The 19,168-nt window shown below is 39.4% G+C and overlaps 1 protein-coding gene across 4 annotated transcripts in view; it reads right to left on the bottom strand.

Moving 5' to 3' along the window:
* Positions 1-1,746: 1,746 nt before the first annotated feature.
* kcnq3 (potassium voltage-gated channel, KQT-like subfamily, member 3) overlaps positions 1,747-19,168 on the bottom strand; it is a 72,422-nt gene continuing 55,000 nt past the window's right edge. For 2 of the 4 annotated variants that reach the window (XM_057857871.1, XM_057857873.1), the window contains 6 exons: positions 18,876-19,084; positions 18,650-18,755; positions 18,456-18,587; positions 16,986-17,081; positions 16,834-16,921; positions 1,747-11,791 (listed from right to left, as the gene is read on the bottom strand). In XM_057857871.1, the coding sequence (XP_057713854.1) occupies positions 11,237-11,791; positions 16,834-16,921; positions 16,986-17,081; positions 18,456-18,587; positions 18,650-18,755; positions 18,876-19,084 (1,186 nt within the window). In that variant the 3' untranslated portion in view covers positions 1,747-11,236. The remainder of the gene's footprint in view (positions 11,792-16,833; positions 16,922-16,985; positions 17,082-18,455; positions 18,588-18,649; positions 18,756-18,875; positions 19,085-19,168) is intronic. The other 2 variants (XM_057857872.1, XM_057857870.1) reach the window with 2 other exon arrangements.

The following is a 19,168-nucleotide window of genomic DNA, read 5'->3' as shown; positions in this document are numbered from 1 at the left end:
CAGCATCGTAATACACGTGACCCGTTTTTTTTTTCCCCCCCAATGAGAAATGCTCTTCATACATGACTACAGTATTCTTCATTCTACATACATTATGAGGCAAAAATAAAATAGTAACGCGCAGGCACTAGGGAAACTAACTTTAATCGGATTACTGGCTTGGAAAAATGAACGCGTTAGATTACTCGTTACTGAAGAAAGTAATCAGATTACAGTAAGTAACGCGTTACTGACAAAACTGGCCATCAATTGGTGTTTTCAATGTCAATTTGCCTCTTTTACTAAATAGCACAACACATAGTCTGACCTGGTCTGGTGGTCAGTGAGTTAAATAGTGTACAAAAAGATTTGGGAATACATAAGTACATGAAAATAATCATAATTTATATGAACTATATGGCAGAAAACACTCAGGTGATTTGAAGTATCGCTCTGAGACCCCAAATTTGGCCAAATTTTAAAATTGTCCTATATGTATGTGTGATACAGCATTGGAAAGCTTAAAATCTCAGTTTTCTGGAGGAATACACATTTTGAACAGGAGGGCATTTAAAAAAATGTTTTTAAACTCCTAAACCCTAACTTGAGGTGAGAGCATGAGAGTGCACAATTAAAGACACCGTGATTTTAACGAGATAGTATCGCGTACTTACCTTGCTTCGATCCAAAAACTTTTATTTAATTTTATTTTTAATTATTTACCCTTATAAACTTTTTTTTTTTTTTTTATCGAATATTTATCATTTAAATATTGGGGAAATTGCAACAGTAAGAAAAAAAAATACATTTAAGCGATAGTTACGCGGTAGATATCCGTGACCGAATTACAGACAGTATTTTTACATTGTGACGTAATTTGTTTAAATGTTTAAAATATGCGATTTTTAGATTTATTATTATTATTTTTTTTTTTTTTTAACTAAATTTTACACATACGTTATTGATTCTAAGCTGAAAATGACAGACATTTCAAATAATAATTACCTTTTTTTGGCTGGGTTGAAACAAAAGCGGTTGCGCGGTGTCTGTAAACGGGGGTCTCCAGGGTAAAACGGACAAATTAAAAATTGTTTGTGGGCTTAATGCACCATGAAACTGCTATGGCAGCATATAGACATATTTTCTATCAAAACATAACAGTTCCTTTGGCTTAAAATACAGCAGTTTATTTTAAAGAGGGGTGCAAGAGCAGAAACTGCTTTTTAAGACTTGTCTGTTTTCTGCCATATATACAAAGTACATGTGTATAATTAACCCTTTCAGGAAGATTGGTCACTGCAGTGGAAAACCTTTTTTTTGTTTGTTTCTTTTGATTATGAATCATTATTCTTAAAAATAATATTATAATTCAATTAAAAATAGCCAATGAGTTCCCTGTAAGGGTGAAAAATTAATTCATTCGTACATGCAAGGTTAACTTGAAAAATACAACTGATTATTGGAAAATTTTACTTTCAAAATGTTTTTGCCAATCTAATAAAGAAGGAAAATATAGAAAATCGAAAAAAAGGATGATATATACTGTATTTGATGTATATTTGAAAATGTAGGAAATAGAGCAATTTTTACAATCCTCCATTTTTGTTTTTGAAATGTATTTTTTACTTTAAAAAAATATATTTTTTAATCAATTCTTAGCTTTTATTTCTTTTTTTCCCATCTTTTTAATGATTATTTTAGGATATTCAAAATTTTGACCAGCATTTTTAAATGTAATATATTGTGTTTTTTTTTTTTTATTGATACTACTTTTATGTATTTATGTACTCCCCTCGTGCTTTATGTATATTTGTTCAACGTAAATTCAGCCATTAATGGGTTAAAGCTGCAGTAGTTTGAGTAAAAAAAAAAAAAAGTTCTGTGTCAGTGAAAGTGTGCGTGCATACTTAAAGAAGACACTTGCTTTCTGTCACTTGTGTTTTATTATTATTAAGTGTCGCACTTGAGAAGAGTTCATAAAAAAAACAAGTGATTGTAATCATAACAATAATGACGATCATTTGCATATTAGCATATCATGAGAAGACAAACATGAGCGAGGACACGTGAAGGTCACTTGCGGACGTGGAAACCAAAAGCGCCGCCGAGTTGCTGGCGCGCTCGCTAACGCCGACGCTAGCTAGCAAAGGCGTCGGCGTCTTGTTTGGCACAAAATTCCCTCGTATTAAATAGTATCGGAGTAGATATGAAGATATATACGGGTTACATACGTGTGAGTTAACATGTTCTTACGTGTTTGGTTTCGCGACGTCGCGACTCGGCGGCTGACAACAAAGATGAAAATGAGCGTGTAAAAGGCCAAGGCACAAATCATTGGTAGCAATCAAGAGGTCCAAAAAAAAAAAGTAAAAACTATCGTGACGGAACCACTTGAATAGTTTATGGCTTTGTGTGAAAAAAGACCATTTTGTTGTCCAAATAAATGACAGAAAGTGTCAGCGGGGACTATTGGGGGTAATTGACATGACGTCATACCCTCTTTCAGGTTTGCCAATAGGAGTGTATCCCTCTGTAAAGCTCCATTGAGTTTATATGGACTACAAGGAAAAAACATTCCATTTTGAAAGGTATAATGAAGATTAATATTATTGACGACAAGGCAATATGTTGTCTTGCTAAATGTATACATATTTCGAATAATGAACATTTCTAGATTATGTGGGAATGGAAGCTAAGCAACCTACCTGCGTGTAAAGCCTCACTTCGTTATGTATTTCCTTTAGAATTGGAGTTGTCCGATAATTTCGGCCACCCGATAAATATTGGAAAATATCGATTGGATTTGCGCTATTATGAATGCTGGGTTTTAAATTAATGTAGAAGCCTGCAGCGGCTATGCTTAGAGTGACCTTTAGAGGTCTCTAAATCAAGATGCTTGGGATTTGTTAGCTGAGAGAATGAGCCTAATCACTCATGTTCAGTGTTGTTAATAACGGCGTTACAATATAACGGCGTTACTAACGGCGTTATTTTTTTCAGTATTGAGTAATCTAATTAATTACTTTCCTCATCTTGGCAACGCCGTTACCGTTACTGAGGCGGGAAAGGCGTGCGTTACTATGCGTTGGTTGAATAAAAAAAGTCAGAGAGATGGACTCACGGAGATGAGAGAGCAGAGCAGGAGTGGGGAAGACGCCGTTGCAAACGTGATGCTAGGTGGCTCCAATAATACCTGACTGTAGCCTACAAACTACGCCCACATGATACGGTAGATATCGCATATTATAGAACTAGATGCAAATGATAGACACGGCTGCATTGGCAACATGTTTTAAGGACTACATGCGTTAGTAAACAGCCGCCATCTTAAAGCAGTAGACCTCTCAGAAAGGCTCTGTTGTAGAGATCCTTCCTAGCGAACCTACTTTAAAAAAAAAATAAAAATGATCTAAAATGGTCCTAAATTGGCAAAATCTTGACTTAAATCTATCTTTAAATGATGAAACAGTTTTAAAACTTACACATGTTGAAAGTAGACAGAAGGGAACTAATGCAATAGCGGGCGCAATTTTAACAACTTTAACGGTGTTTTCAGAACATTAAATGACTTCCACACATAGCAAAGGTTACTATCTAGTTATCGCAATATCCTTGTGTCTAGTTAAGTGGAGAGTAAAGAATTGGGCTAGGGCCAATTGTCCCAAAAACCCTTTAAACCTTTTTTGAAAACATGAAAATTATCACTAGTTACTTTGCCAAGTAACTAATTACTCTTAAATTCAGGTAACTGAGTTACTAACGCAATTACTTTTTGGTAGAAGTAATTTGTAACTGTAATTAATTACTTTTTTAAAGTAAAATTAACAACACTGCTCATGTTGTATAAATAAAATGACCAATAAATGAAAAATAATGAATGATAAACTCATTTCATATAAATACAGCCTTACCAGAAAGAAAGTCACTGAGAAAACTAGGAAAGTAATGAAATTCAAAAATCTATGCAATAGCCCAGCAAAATGAATCTTGGGAATTTGCATTGCATTGGTATGTCCTATGATTGCCTGTCTGTATTTGTAATACTTTGGTCGCCCCCTAGTGGCGCTTTAGGGTAACAAGTCTTTTAATTGTGAATGATTCCTTTTATTTAATGATGGACATTTGAGCAAATTCTATTTTTTTTATATGGGACATTATTTTGGCATTTTTAAAAATAACTTCAGGTTATGTTGATCTCTTTTTTTCACATTTTTTTTTTGTTTGGAAAACCTTGAAGTTGTTACATTTACCATTATTAAAGCAACCAGTGGGGCATTACAGTTCAATTAGCAATAATATGTTAAGTCAACGACCGCATATTTTGGTTTCGGTTTGATATCTGTATTGGATTTTTTGATTTGAGAACATCGGGATATTGGTCAAAAAGTCATTATCAGACAACTCTAGAAAAAAAAAAAAAAGTATGAATGTTAACGTGCATCTTTTGAATTTAAATGACTTTTGTTGGATTATGGAGCAGTGCACATAATCACCATTAAAGAAATGCTGCAGATACACTCCTATCGCTAACCCGGGAGTTAAGTGACATCACTGTGACCAGGGTATATTTCATTGACTGGGAAGGAGGGGCGAAGGAACAAACCTAGTGGAAACTGATTAGACGTCTAGCGCCATCAATGGCGCTGAAACCTGATCGTTTTCTTGCCAGCAGTTCAAATGGATTGGTCGCTTTGTGGAAAATAGGCTTTGTTACGTGTGCTCTATATGTGTCGCTATTTTTAATTGTCTTGCATGCATTACAGTACTGGTAGTCCCCGGGTTACGAACGAGTTCCGTCCAAATGCTGGTGACGTAAACCTAATTTGCACGTAAATCGGAATTAACCATTTAAGTACCCGTAATAACTGTTTAAAAAGTCCAAAGTATTTTATTTTGTTTAATGATGGCGATATACTGCCCTCTGGTGGCAGCGTTGGGCCTGGCTGGACTGTCGCCTTGTATGACTGAGAAGCAGACTGACACGGATAAAGGATGGGTGCGTTGTGGTTTGGCCCACATAAGGCTGTACGTCGTTTCAGCTAATGTATGTTTGTGTATGCATTTGTAATTAAGTTTGCAGCTACAGTTTGTGGAATTACGTGTGAGCCATTTGCTATGAGAATTGGAAATACGTTAGCATTGGTAGCGTTTAAGCTAGCAGACTTTTGTTAGGCAAATTAGGCTACTAAATTTACATATTGATCAGACTAGATGGACGTTTGAACACCAGTTTTGTGTCGTGTTTTTTTTTTGTTAAAATGTGTGTCGTTTTGAACAGACGTGTACACACATATGTGTGTTACAGCTTTACAAATTGTCAAAAGCTTCAAAAAGCACAATTGCCTTGTTTGCTGTCTGTCAAGTTGAATAACTTCACGTTTAGTGAGGACAGAACACGTCATATTACTAAAGTAAATTAAAAAATAAGATGCTGTGTGGTAGAATAAGGTACTGTTTATGCAACTTAAAAAAAACAAAAATAACAACTGGTGACAAAATGGCAGACGAGACTCCAACCCGGGGACTACCATTGGCTATCTATTGAGTGGCGATAGTGACATCTTGAGGCCTATTGGTGGTACTGCAATGGCATGAAATTTAGTGCAAATTGGGCGTCATCTGCTGGGTAAAATGTACATTGCAACAACAGGTTTAAGGTGATAATGACATGTCAAACGGCTTTATATTTTGCGTTACATTCATGCAATGTTGATTCATTTTAATCACGATTAATCACGTGGGAATAACTGATTAATCAAATTCTGTGTGGTAATAAATTGAAAAGTAGGATTTGAAAGGCTTTGACGAATATATAAGTGTAAGCAAAATGAACTCTATACAACAACTAAGATCATTTATGTTAATTCATTGGCTACCATTAACGGCGACGGACGACCAATCTATTTGAACTGGGAATGATTGTGTAGGAATAAACTCTCACCGCAGAAACGTTCACTGTGAGTTTCAATGAGTTTATCACTAGTAGCCGTCCAATCCATTCAAAGTGGGTGGCTGGCAGCGGTTGAATAAACTCTCACCTTAGAAACTTTAGCGGTGAATTTTAATGAGTGTATCACCAGTAGTAGACTGTCGTAGTTTAACTCTAGTCGACGTCCAATCCGCTTGAACTGGACTGAAAGGAGATCCATTTCAAACGGATTGGACGTCTAGTGCTGTCAATGGCAGCATGTCTTAATATGTGGAAAGCTTGTTTCTATACTCAAGTAGAAAAAGAGTAATTGTAATTGCGTACATGAGAGTCATTCATAAATATAGGAAGACTCTGTAGGCTTCACCCATTGGCTGCCATTGACTGGCATAGATGTCCAATCGCTGCTAGCCCTCCCGCTTCAAATTGGACTTCTATAGCCGTCAATGTCAGCGAACCAGTCAAAAAAGAAACGTTACGAGTGATCGGCTACCGAGCGAGGACCCGCCTCTGACTTCCCTTCGACGCGTTTGGCGCGTCAAACTCGCCGCTAGGAGCCAATGAGAAAGCGCGCAGCGGGTCACGTGACAGCAAGACGACAGACTAGAAAGGCTCAAAAGTCTGCTAGAAAAAACTTTGGATACATTAGAAAATCTCCACAAAATATCGAATTTATTTCACCGATTTTCCAAAATTGTCGAAGATGGCTTGTCGTCACGGATACGTTGTTAAAATTCCAAAAGAAAGAAAGCGCGGGCGATTTGGCACGTTGGACGTCACACTGCGAGAGTCATGTGACGATGAAGCGCCGCCTACTTGTTAGCGTGACGGACACACGGCAAAACCGTTTGGTTGAGTATGGCCACTAGATGGCGTCCTTGCATGCATTCATGCAAAATATAAATGGACAAAATGTGTCGTGTACATGCATGTCGCGGACGTGCGCCTGGTGGTGAACACGCGGTGCTTCCGGAAAGATTTGTCACGTTGCCGGAAATGTCTGAATAGGAGCTGACGTTTTACGTGATCGCTTTACGTTTCAGTGCATTACTTCATAAATGGGAACATTAATTATTATACTTTTGTGTTGTTTTATGATATTATATATCATATCAGTGGCGGAACAAATGTGACGGGTGGGTGGTGGGGAAAGTGGAATTGTTTTTGCGCCCATCCAAAGAACCGGCTAAGTGGCTGGTAGAGATATTTTAACATTTAAAGCAACACGAGGTAACTTTTCAACCTTTATAAAACATTTTCATAAGATTTGTCGACTGACAACTAGTTGAATGACACCATTTTTATATTTTGAGGGGGTCTGTATCACTTTCACCGGCACTAACTTTAAGGAGGGCGGCAGGAACCCTGCCACACAAACTACAAATGTGCAGACTGCTTTACGGCATACCTCACTTCCCTCATTCACTATAAAGACGGAAGTCGACGCTAACGCTTTTGTGCGAATTCTGCAGAGATGGCAGAGCAACAGAGACAAAAAAGTTTTGTCTGAGGAGGAAAAAGAAAGGCCGGCTATCAGGATATACAGAATAAACATTGGCCGGGCACTTTGAGTGTCCTAAAAAGCGCTCTATGAGACCGAGGCGTTATACTTTTATTAAATATGCTATTGTTCCAAGTCCAACTGTCCCCCTTACTTGCACACGCTCGAAGAGCCCCATGTTGCTTGTTGCCTGGGGCCCCCGGGGACCCTTGCTAGGCCTCTGGTGGTACCCCCAGTCAAAGAAGCGCGCGATCAGTTTTTTTCGTGACATTTCTGCCTGTCAAAACTGTCGTCACTTCCAGGATCGCCACTGTTACGCACAAGCACTCCTGGTTGTGGCTTCCGGGAAATATACGCAGCGCCAAAACATATGCTTCTAGTTGTTATTTTCCATGTCGTGAGAGCGCAACTGAGCATCGATTGTAACATCCCAAGTAACGATGTCACGCTTATTTCAATCACAACTTGGCGACTGCTCGTAAAAGCCAAATGTGCTCTCCCTTCCCTCTTGCTCCTGTGTGATGCGTTCAATTGCGTTTACGAAAAAAAACAGCGATCACAAAATAATGACACTCTAAAAGGTGTAGTAATTTCAAAATTTGCCGCCAATCAGTAATGAGTTTCCGGTTCAGAGCTAAACTGCACGGCCAATGACCTAACATGAGGCTGCTCCTTTTTACGCATGAGTAGTTTGCGCAAATGCGTACCTTGCAGAAGTGGATGGGTGGGAGGGGGACCTTAAACGCACCTTAAAGTAAGTGTGGATAGGTATAAAAATAGTCGGCAAAATACCCTGGAGAAATTTATCCGTCCTAGTGTAGACATAGCCTAAGTGACACTGTTGCTAACCATCATATGCTATTCTTTAGCCGCAACTTGATTCATTACCTCATTACTTTTCAATCCTTTACACAGCTACTGGAAACAGAATTGTTGTTTAATCCATCTGCAGGTGACCGTCATGATTTTACGACACTATGTAGGTGTACGCTGGTCCTGATAGGAAACGCAGTCTTTCTCACGGCAAAACATTACCACTTTTGTCCACTGGCGTCGCTAAAATCGACTAAAACTGAAAAGTTACAAAGTGTTGCTTTAAACACTATATTACATCCAGTGCATTATCTTAACTTTCTGTTGACCCTCTCCTTGCCCAACCACACCCACTTTACGCCCGCAAACTGGGGCCCTTAGAGGCCCACGTGCGCACCCCCCAGACCTCCCTAAGTACCGCCCCTGTATTACTGTCTATGTAATATAGAGTATATATAATATATAGGGCTGTCAAAATTATCGCGTTAACGGGCGGTAATCAATTTTTTAAAATTAATCACGTTAAAATATTTTACGCAATTAACACACATGCCCCGCTCAAACAGATTAAAATGACAGCAGTGTAATCTCCACTTGTTACTTCTGTTTTTTGGAGTTTTGTCACCCTCTGCTGGCACTTGGGTGCGACCCATGAGCATTGTGTAATTATTGACATCAACAATGGCGGGCTACTAGTTTATTTTTTGATTGAAAATCTTACAAATTTTATTAAAACGAAAACATTAAGAGGGGTTTTAATATAAAATTTCTATAACTTGTAGTAACATTTATCTTTTAAGAGCTACAAGTCTTTCTATCCATGGATCGCTTTTACAGAATGTTAATAATGTTAATGCCATCTTGTTGATTTATTGTTATAATAAACAAATACAGTACTTATGTACTGTATGTTGAATGTATATATCCTTCTTGTCTTATCTTTCCCTTCCAACAAAAATTTACAGAAAAATATGGCATATTTTATAGATGGTTTGGATTGCGTTTAATTGCGATTAATTTTTAAGCTGTAATTAACTCGATTAAAAATGTTAATCGTTTGACAGCCCTAATAATATTATATAATTGTTGTTAAAACTTGAATTTAATTTCATAAACTTTTTCATGTTTAAAGTTGATAATGTGATATATTTCAAAGATATATTTAATATTTTGTGCCATAAAGTTTTACGCTTGACTGAGCGACTGTTTCACGGTGTACGTTTATAACGCAATATATAGCGTGTTTTGTCTCAGTTTTACTTTTTAACGTGCTCATTTATAATGTGATCAATTTCATATTTCAATGTGATAAATTGGACATTTGGCAAGATGGAATTTATGTGTTAAATTTGACGTTTGAATGAGATTTTTTTTTTTTCCATTTTCACGTAACTTCAGGTTTTAATGTTAAGTTTTAGTTTATTAATGTGATCAATTTTACGTGCTAACTTTTTTTTCTTGTAATCGTGTGAGATTAACTGCGATATGTCTATAGCTTTATGATAATGAATGAAAAAAATAACGCTTAGCGCACTTTTATTTTAAAGTTACTGCTATATGTATGTATGTTCATTTACTGCCAACCCTTCCAGTTCAAATGGATTGGGCATCTATCTCCGTCAATGCAAGATAATGAGTCAATATACAGTTCAAATAATTGAGATTAATTGCTTTCTGTATTGAAAATTGTGATTCTTTACATTATGTAAGATAAGGGATTAGGGCTGTCAAACGATTAACATTTTTAATCGCGTTAATTGCAGTTTTAAAATTAATTAATTGTAATTAATCGCAATTAATCGCAATTCAAACCATTTATAAAATATGCCATATTTTTCTGTAAATTATTGTTGGAATGGAAAGATAAGACACAAGATAGATATATACATTCAACATACGGTACATAAGTACTGTATTTGTTTATTATAACAATAAATCAACAAGATGGCATTAACATTCTGTTAAAGCCATCCATGGATAGAAAGTCTTGTAGTTCCTAAAGATAAATGTTAGTACCTCTTCATGTTTTCGTTTCAATAAAATTTGTAAAATTTTCAATCAAAAGATAAACTAGTAGCCCGCCATTGTTGTTGTCAATAATTACTTACACAATGCTCATGGGTGCTTAAGCCCATAAAATCAGTCGCACCCAAGTGCCAGCAGAGGGCGACAAAACTCCCCCCCAAAAAAACACAAGTAGGCATTGCACTGTGCTGTCATTTTAATCTGTTTGAGCGGGGCATGTGCGTTAATTGCGTCAAATATTTAACGTGATTAATTTTAAAAATTAATTACCGCCCGTTAACGCGATAAATTTGACAGCCCTATGATGAATTCAAAAGTCCTATTTAGCACACCTATTATTCTATGAATATATTGGCTGCCTAATGGCGATAGATGCCCGATCTATTCGAACTGGGAGGGTTGACAGTAAATGTACATATGTAGGAATTAACTCTGACCTCAGAAACTTTTACTGTGAATTTCAATGAGTTTATGACCACTATACGTCAATGTGTTAATACAAATGATGAACTGTGAGATTATTGCGATTAACTGTATTCTGTAAGTAATAAATGTAGTATTTAGCACACTTTTTATTTGAAATGTGAATCTATATTTACTCAAAATGAGTTAATGCGTAGTTTAAAGAATTATTCGTGTTAACGAATGAGTTAACTCTGAGTTAACTCGCCCAGCCTTAATAATAATAACTTTAGCGCGTGATATAGTTATCTTATTTCAACGTGATAAATGTAACATTTCGGGTGTTTCATTTGACGTTTTAGAAACGTTTCATTTGAACGCGATGTGTTTGACGGCTGCACCGTTCCGTACGTGCGGTGTACACGCGTGAGATGCGTGATTCAAAGGTTTAACAAAATGGCATAGCAGGCGCGAGTGTCGTCCGGCCGGCGTTTACTCTAGTGAGCATGCGTCACATGCAGCGGCGTAAAGCTTCCTTCTCGGTGGCGCCGCTGGGATGAAGGGTCCGGAGATGAGCGCCCCCCCGCTCAGGGCGGCGTACTCCAGGCAGGCCCCGCCGCTAGCGGGGGCGCCGGCCCGCCACCGGGAGTGAAGGGGTCTGTGTCCGTGTCCGTCTCGCCCTCCGCCAGGTAGACGGGCGCGGACGGGGTCCGGCCAGGGTCCCGGGCGGCCGCCGAGCACCCGTCGGCCGCCGCCGCCCCTTCGCCGGAGAAGCTGAAACCGCTGGGCGAGCGCTCCAGCTCCTCGTGGTTGACCGACAGTAGCGACAGCGGCGAGTCGCCCCCCGCGCGCCCCCACGCGGTCCTGCCACTCCCCCCGGACAAGTCCTGCAGGGAGCTGATGGGCAGCACGGTGGGGCGCGCCACGTGCGGTCGGCCCTCGGCGGGCGGTCGGTACGATGTCGGCGGATGGCCCTCGCCGTAGTTGAGGAAGACCCTGCGGGTGTCTCCGACACCGCCTCCTGGTAGGAGGCGGAGCTGCGACGTCATGTGGGCGGTGCCCGTCGAATCTACCTGTAGGTGCTCGCTGTGCTGAATGTGCATGTCCACAAGGAAGTCCAACTTCTTCTCCATGTCTTCCACCTGAAGAAAAATTATGATTAACCATCACGTTCATATCATCTCGCTCCTTATGATTAATTTGAACAATTTGAATTCGGCACGCCGTCAATTTCACACTGTGACGCGATCCATTTGAGATTACGTCGACATCATATTCATGTTTTGACATAAATTTCAATATCATTTTCACATTATATCAAATAAATTTAACCCTTTCAGGGTCAGTGGTCCCGACAGATAACAGCTATTCAAAAGTTGACACTTAAAGTGCATGTGACACGAAAAAGCATGTTTATTTCGTAATACACGCGGTATTTTATGCTCCTGAATGATATGGACCGCTTGGATGTGTGCCGACGCGATCGCTATATTTATTTAGTTTTTGGAATCCCGCGCCATGAAAATGAGTGACTTCTGGCTTCGGTCTTGCATTGAGGAGGAGGGCGCTGTGACGTGTACGGGTGAAGGCGTCCTCATCACTAAACAGCAGTACTGTTGTGTATGAGGACTAAGGATTCAGCTGATTTTGCGGATTAATACGTTTATTTTTCGCATCACGCCAGCCAAATGGCTGCAGAAAAATCTTGCTTTATGAGAGAGAGGCGTGTGCGCCTTTTTGGAGTTTCAAAAGGTTCCCATTCACCGTGGATATTGGCCAAGCCCTACTACTGTGGGACCATTGGACTTACGAGGAAGTGAGTAAACATCTTGTTTTGTATTATGTCAAATACGAATACAGCGATTACAAAGTAAACACAACAAACTTTCTTTAAATAAAGAACTACTTACATTTGATCATTGATAGGCATGTAAAAAGCTCTCCTCGTGCACATTAGCTGCACAACAACTGCAGCCGCCCTCCTCCGGGGAACGAGCTGTAAATTGCTCTCCGGCAAAGACAATCGACAACCCAGTCGTCATGTCAAATAATCCGGGCTAGTTATGTGTGATTTTCCGCTTCGAAGACTTTGAAACATCACTCGGTTCCAGGGGTCGCATTAACCGAATATTTTCCGTCGTTGACCGGTTTTTTAAAGCGGTGACGGAAAAAACTGAAGTCCGTCCGTCATTTTGACAGGTTGCAATTCACATCCCAGACCACAGGGTCGCGAGTGAGCATATTAATTAGCTATTGTCGCTCTTAATGCATGACGTCGTTGGCTATTCTGTCAGAATATTGTAGCGTCACCGGGGTCTGGCGGCGGCACCGTGATTGTTTCAAATCTTTTTTAATGGTTTTTCCATAACAAAGCAACATATAATAAACAATATAGAACAACATAGAATAAACAAAAACAGACCATTAATGCTATCCAAAAACTGACACTGAAGCAGCAATCAGTGCACACACTCAAACAACATAGACTAACCATACACAAGTACATAGTCTGGGATACCAGATACGGCTACTTAATTTGATGATTCCACTCCAAAGATTCAGGGGGAGCACAGGCTCTATGGGTAGGTAGGAAGAACTGGGCAGCACCCAAGAGTATTTCATGAGGGGCACATAAGTTCAGCATTATTTTCAAAACAATATATGGGAATCTGAATACCTTGGAATATAAAGCCGAGAACTCATTATAGAATGAGTAAATAAATAAATAAAGGGGAAGCAAGGTTGTTACACATTGGGTGGTCGCTAAAGCTAGGTTTTAAATTCAGTCTGAAAAAAGGTTATAAATGGATGCCATGTTTTTTCATAGGTCTGGAGAGAGCCATTAGAAACATGTCTCAAGTGTTCCAATTTTAGGTTGGCCATGACGTCTTCAATCAAGCTCTTAAAATATTGAGGCTCCGTTTTTTTCCAATTAAATAAAATCATGCGCCTAGCGAGTAAAGTAATAAAAGCTATTGCACTGGCCTGGTGAAATGAAACTAACATATTTGATGGGACAATCCCAAACAATGCTGTTGTGCAGTTTGGCGCAATATCCTTGTTGCATAAGGAGGACAGTGCATTGAAAATCTCTCTCCAGAATGCATAAAGCTTGGGACACAACCAAAACATATGGCTCAAATTAGCTGGGGTAAGGCCACATCTTGGACATGCTGGATCGGCACCTGTATGCAGTTTTGAAATTTTACTTGGTGGCCAGTGTAACCTATGAAGAATCTTGAACTGGATTAAACCATGTCTTATACATATAGATGATGAATGGATTGAACTAATAGCAGCTTGCCAGGTGTTATCAGTAAGCTGCTCGCCCAACTCTTCCTCCCATTTGAGTTTCAAATGATTTAATGATGGAGATGCCGCACTCTGAATCCTGTCGTAAAGAGCTGAGACGACACCTTTAATGGAGGGGTCCAATTCTAAACAGAATTGGCGGCACCGTGATTGACACATCAACGCGAGGTTCTTATTGGTGCACCCGGTGTGCCAGCGCGTCATCCAATTGGTGGACTAGATTGCCGCCTGTGTATAGACCCCAATCACATGACGTCACAACTCCGCCCCCCTGACTGGAGCCGCCATATTGTGTGTCAGCTTGTCGTGTTTACACATTACCGCCACTACATGCCTCCTATTACGGCGTGTTTTTCTGCTCGTTAACATTTATAATCAAAATGGTGAAGGCGTGTGTGGCGGTTGGTTGCAGTAACAGAGAAGATAGACGGAGAGACTTGAAGTTCTACCGTATTCTGAGAGACCCAAAGAGGAGAGCGAGATGGACTGCTGTAATTTGACAAGAAATCTGGGCACCAAACGATCACCACAGACTATGTAGTAGTCATTTTATATCTGGTAAGATGCATTTAATATATATTTAGAAGATTTTGGGCCGACAACCACAATTAAGATCATTGTGTGACGTTGGTGATTGGGGTCTATATAGTTGCCTCTTTTTCTTTGGGGGCGGAGTTGTTGTTTTGTTGGTGGGAGGGGAGAAAAATACCACGACTTCCGTGTCTATTACAATATTAATTAAAAATGAATGAAAACTAAATACTATTGAATATGTCATCATTATCATTTTAAAAGTTTAAGTGACGGGTAAAAATAGATTATGACCGAAATTTTTATGACCCTGTCAGTCAAAATGACAGACAACGAAAATGTCTAGCGCAACCTCTGCTCAGTTCGAGAGTAGAGGTGTAGAGTAGAGTCGACAGTTTTGACCAATATGGAGTAATTTTGCCACGTCGTCCTGAATAAGTGCATTTTTATTATTTCATATTCCATTAAGCACAAGACTGTTATTTGTCATGACCATGTCATTTGATTAGCAATTGGGGAAAATACTTGGATCAAAAGAATATCCTGTAAAAATATTGAAGATTCAGAAATAATGACATTTTGCGGCTCTCTTCATCGCGTTTTCCTCGTTCTGAATAATTCCCCCTCAATGGGCGGAATAGTAAAACCGATGAGCCCAGTCTACTGCTGACGTCATCCACCTGTTGGGGACGCTAGAGCCCTATAATGGCAGGCGTGGCTAACCGACAGATTAAAAGACTAATTTCTCGTCATCTGCGCTTTGCTAAATTGTTGTATATAGTCGAATCGTCTCAAAATATGATTCTAATTCACAAAATAATGCTATTTAAGACTTTTTTTTCCTCATGTCGTATGCTCTTTAATACCTTGAAGTGACCAATTTTTTTTGTCATTAAAAATGAATATAAAACAATAATCATTACTTTTTCATAATTATCAATAAATGTAAATGAAATTGAATAAAAACAGGGCCGTACCCAGTGTTTATTTCTAAGTAAGACACTAAAGTTAATCGCATGCCATCATTTTTTTTTTTATTGCGCAGCACTGACACTTTATTTTTTTCAATTTATTTCTAATATAAATATTTTATTCTTAATTAATCTTCTACATTTATTTTTTAAAGAATTTATATTTTTTTCTAGGATTTTCATTTTTAGCTTAATTTTTCTAAATGCTATTTTTACTTACAAAATATATCTAACACACAAACACCCACATATATATATAAGTAGAGAGAAATATAGAAAATAACTGTAAAATATGCATTTAAAAAAAACTTTTCATCTTTTAATGTGAGGATTTTCACATTTTAGCCATGTTTTTCCTATTAAATTTTCAATAGATTAAAAAAAAAAAAAAAAAAAACTAATATTTTTATGTACTTACAACCAGTGATGTAACGATTAATCGATTTGCTCGAGTAATTCAATTAGAAAAAAAGCTTTAAATCAATTTGTGCCGCTTCGAGGATTCGTTAATTTAGAGTGACGTTGTAATGGTTTGTTTTGAAAGTGTTTGCATTTATTTGTATTGATTTGGGTGGATACACTGCCCTCTAGTGGCAACAGTGAAATGACATATTTAACGTGGCTGAATCCAGCTGCTCCCTGTTAAAACCAACATGAGGTAAATTTTTGTTTGAGGTATTAGGAGCATTGTAATAAAAACGTTAACATTTTATAGTATTTAAGCTAGTGCAATGAAATTGTGGAGCATCTCCCTTTACAGTGCTGGATAAGAGGCCAAGCTCAGGTATTTTAATTTAGCTTCAAAGACATTTATTGCTTTTGTGAAATAAAAGTGCAAGAAGAAACACTCAGGAGTTTAATTTTGTATGCGCATTTAATGCTCTTTAGAAATTGCAATGTTAGCAAGCCAAAATACATGTTGTTGCAAGCATAATCACTCGTTTCTTTGTTTTACATCTCCTAAAAGCTATTCTACAACACATTAAAGGTTTGTAATCCGATTACTCGAATAATCGATAGATTAATCGATTATCTAAATAATCAATCACTGCAGCGCTACTTAAAACATAACTAATACAATACACACAGATATATATGTAGGGAAAAAATGTAAAAAGTAAACTATATAATTTTTCTAAATATTCAAAAAAAAAAATTTTTTTAATCCTTTTAATTTTAGGAGTTTCACATTTTATATCTATTTGTCTGTTTCATTTTTCATCGTATTTCTGCAAAAAAATTGTTCTATGAACGCTTTTAATGCTTTATGTATACAGTCGTGTAAATTCATTAATGTGATCCATTTCATGTAATCAACATCAGCTTCTCTAGACTAATCAATATTAATGGACGTTGTCATGCTCGCTCACCTGTCGTTCCACACGCACAAATTTTCCCATCATGCTTTGGTCCTCGGCTTCGGCCGCCGACTGGGGTTTGGACAGGAAGGACTCGAGCCTGAAACGAGCGCGCGGTCAGAGTCTGTGATCATACGGCGCTCAAAGTTGGAGCCGGGGCTGACCTTGGCGACTGGCCGCTGGGGCAATTAAAGGGCGGCTTTACAGCTTTCTTCTGTTTAGGGGTGAGGGGGGCTCCTGGTGCCAAGATCATGTCGATCCTGAAAGGAGAGCAAACAAGCCAATGAAGTGACAACTTTGACCTCAGCTAATTAGCTGCCACCCTCCCACTTCGAATGAATTGGACGTCTACACGTGATAAACTCATTGAAAGTCGCAGTGAAAGTTTCTAAGGTTAGAGTTTACTATCGTTATCAATGGCGATTAGTAATTAAATTGATGGCAAGCTAGCTAGTAGTAAGCGGCAGTGTTGTGCATGAACATGTTCAATGAACGATCGTTCATGAACACGTTCATATTTTGGGCAAATGTGAACTGAACGCATCATATTTTTGTCTCATGAATGATACTGTGAACGGGCTCATTCTAGCGGTTGTGAGCGGCGTTCATTACCTTGTTCTACACAATACACCAAAGTATATCAGTAGTCGTGTCCTAAAGTCTTTCTGATAGTTCTCCCCTGACCTTTTTACTGCAATAATATAATGAAAACCTGAAATTATGGCTTTTAGTCTTGGCCACCCCAAGATTTTAAGTGGCCCCATCTGGCCACCCCTATGAAAAATTTCTGGAGGCGCCAATGAAAGTGAGATAATTTGACATCACTCATAAGCATTCATTAATGCTCATGGCAGTGTCATGTCATAATTATGATGGTCTTATGACAGACTTATAGCGCCACAGTCAAAGTAACTAAGTAGCAATTAATGAAACAATGGGAATAGTAACTGAAGAAATTATTAGCACAGAACATGAATTTTGAATGTTATTTACATCTGTAGAGCTGCAATGCATGCTAGGAGGCATGTTGGATGACAAGTGTTGACAGCAGGTGGCAGCAGAGGTTCACTGTCTCCCCCATGCGGGAAGTGATGGCAAAATGATGCTTCTTGAATTAATGGAGCTTTGCAGCCAATTGGTTCAAAGCTTCATAATGATTCATTTGGTTTTATGACAGTCTTATGATGCCGCTGTCAAAAAAAGTGTTTCCGGTTAATATCTTTTGATGTAAATATCCCATAATACAGTGAGCACAGCTGTGGCTTATAGTCCAGTGCAGCTTATCTATGAACAAATGCCTTTTTTGTGTGGGTGGCGGCTTATAGTCAGGTGCACCTTATAGTCCAGAAATTAGGGTAATATACAAAATATGGACGTATGGGTTGGATTGCATGTATGGGTTTCACAGTACACTGTGACGAAATGGTGGGCTAAAAATATTGGGCCCTTTGCATTATTTTGCGTAGGGCCCCCAAATGGCCTGGGCCGGCCCTGGCCACAGGCAAAAAACAGTATTAAAAAAACAAAACAAAAAAAACAATCCTTAATAGCGGACAATAGGAAAGTCATTTACATGCAATGACATTTGTCGGCTACCGGAGGGCACTGCCTCAATCTCCGACTATATGTCTCACCTGGTCTGGAGGTACTTAATCCTGCAGAGCATGTCCAGATGTCCGGCAGAGTACTGCTCGATCACGTCTTTGACATCGTAAGGCCTCAGCGTCTCCTTGAAGCGCTTCTTGTTGAGCAGGAAGGTCATGATCCTGATGCACAAAGATCTACAACGGCTTTTCGGGAACCCGGACGAGACAGCCCGAGCACTGACCTCACGGCCCTGATGGCCAGCTTCAGCGTGGGGATGGTTTCCTCCAGAAGGATGTCGGCCGGGAAGCCGCGTTCCTCGGGGACCGCTTCGGGGACAGTCGCTCCGTCTGCAGGGACACTTCATTTAAATGAAACGCCTGCTTACGATTGCTCTTTAAGTATGAACAGGACATCGTCTGCATTAACTCCTCGACTGGACACCACAGGATTTGACGTCTGCAACGTACCTTCAGAGCTTTGTCGCAACGTGGCCGCCCGCATGCGGAAGGCGGTGCGAAAGCGCTCGCGGTTGCTGAACCCGGCCGGCTTGGACGGACTGTCCTCCGTCACTTCGGCGTTGGCCGCCATCTTCTTGCTGGCCGCCACCACCGCTGCCGCCATCGTCGGACGCGCGTTCGGAAGGCGCACGCGCTCCAACAGCGTCATCTTCTGGCTGCTTGTTGTCACGGTTACAAACAAGAGCATTCAAATAAAAAACCATGTACTCACTCCTCTGTTTCGAGTGTTAGCTCCCCCTATC

The sequence above is a fragment of the Corythoichthys intestinalis genome, chromosome 14 (genome assembly GCF_030265065.1).
Source record: "Corythoichthys intestinalis isolate RoL2023-P3 chromosome 14, ASM3026506v1, whole genome shotgun sequence".
Taxonomy (NCBI): domain Eukaryota; kingdom Metazoa; phylum Chordata; class Actinopteri; order Syngnathiformes; family Syngnathidae; genus Corythoichthys; species Corythoichthys intestinalis.
Note: the sequence above shows the minus strand (reverse complement) of the source record. Positions and strands in the feature narration are given on the sequence as shown.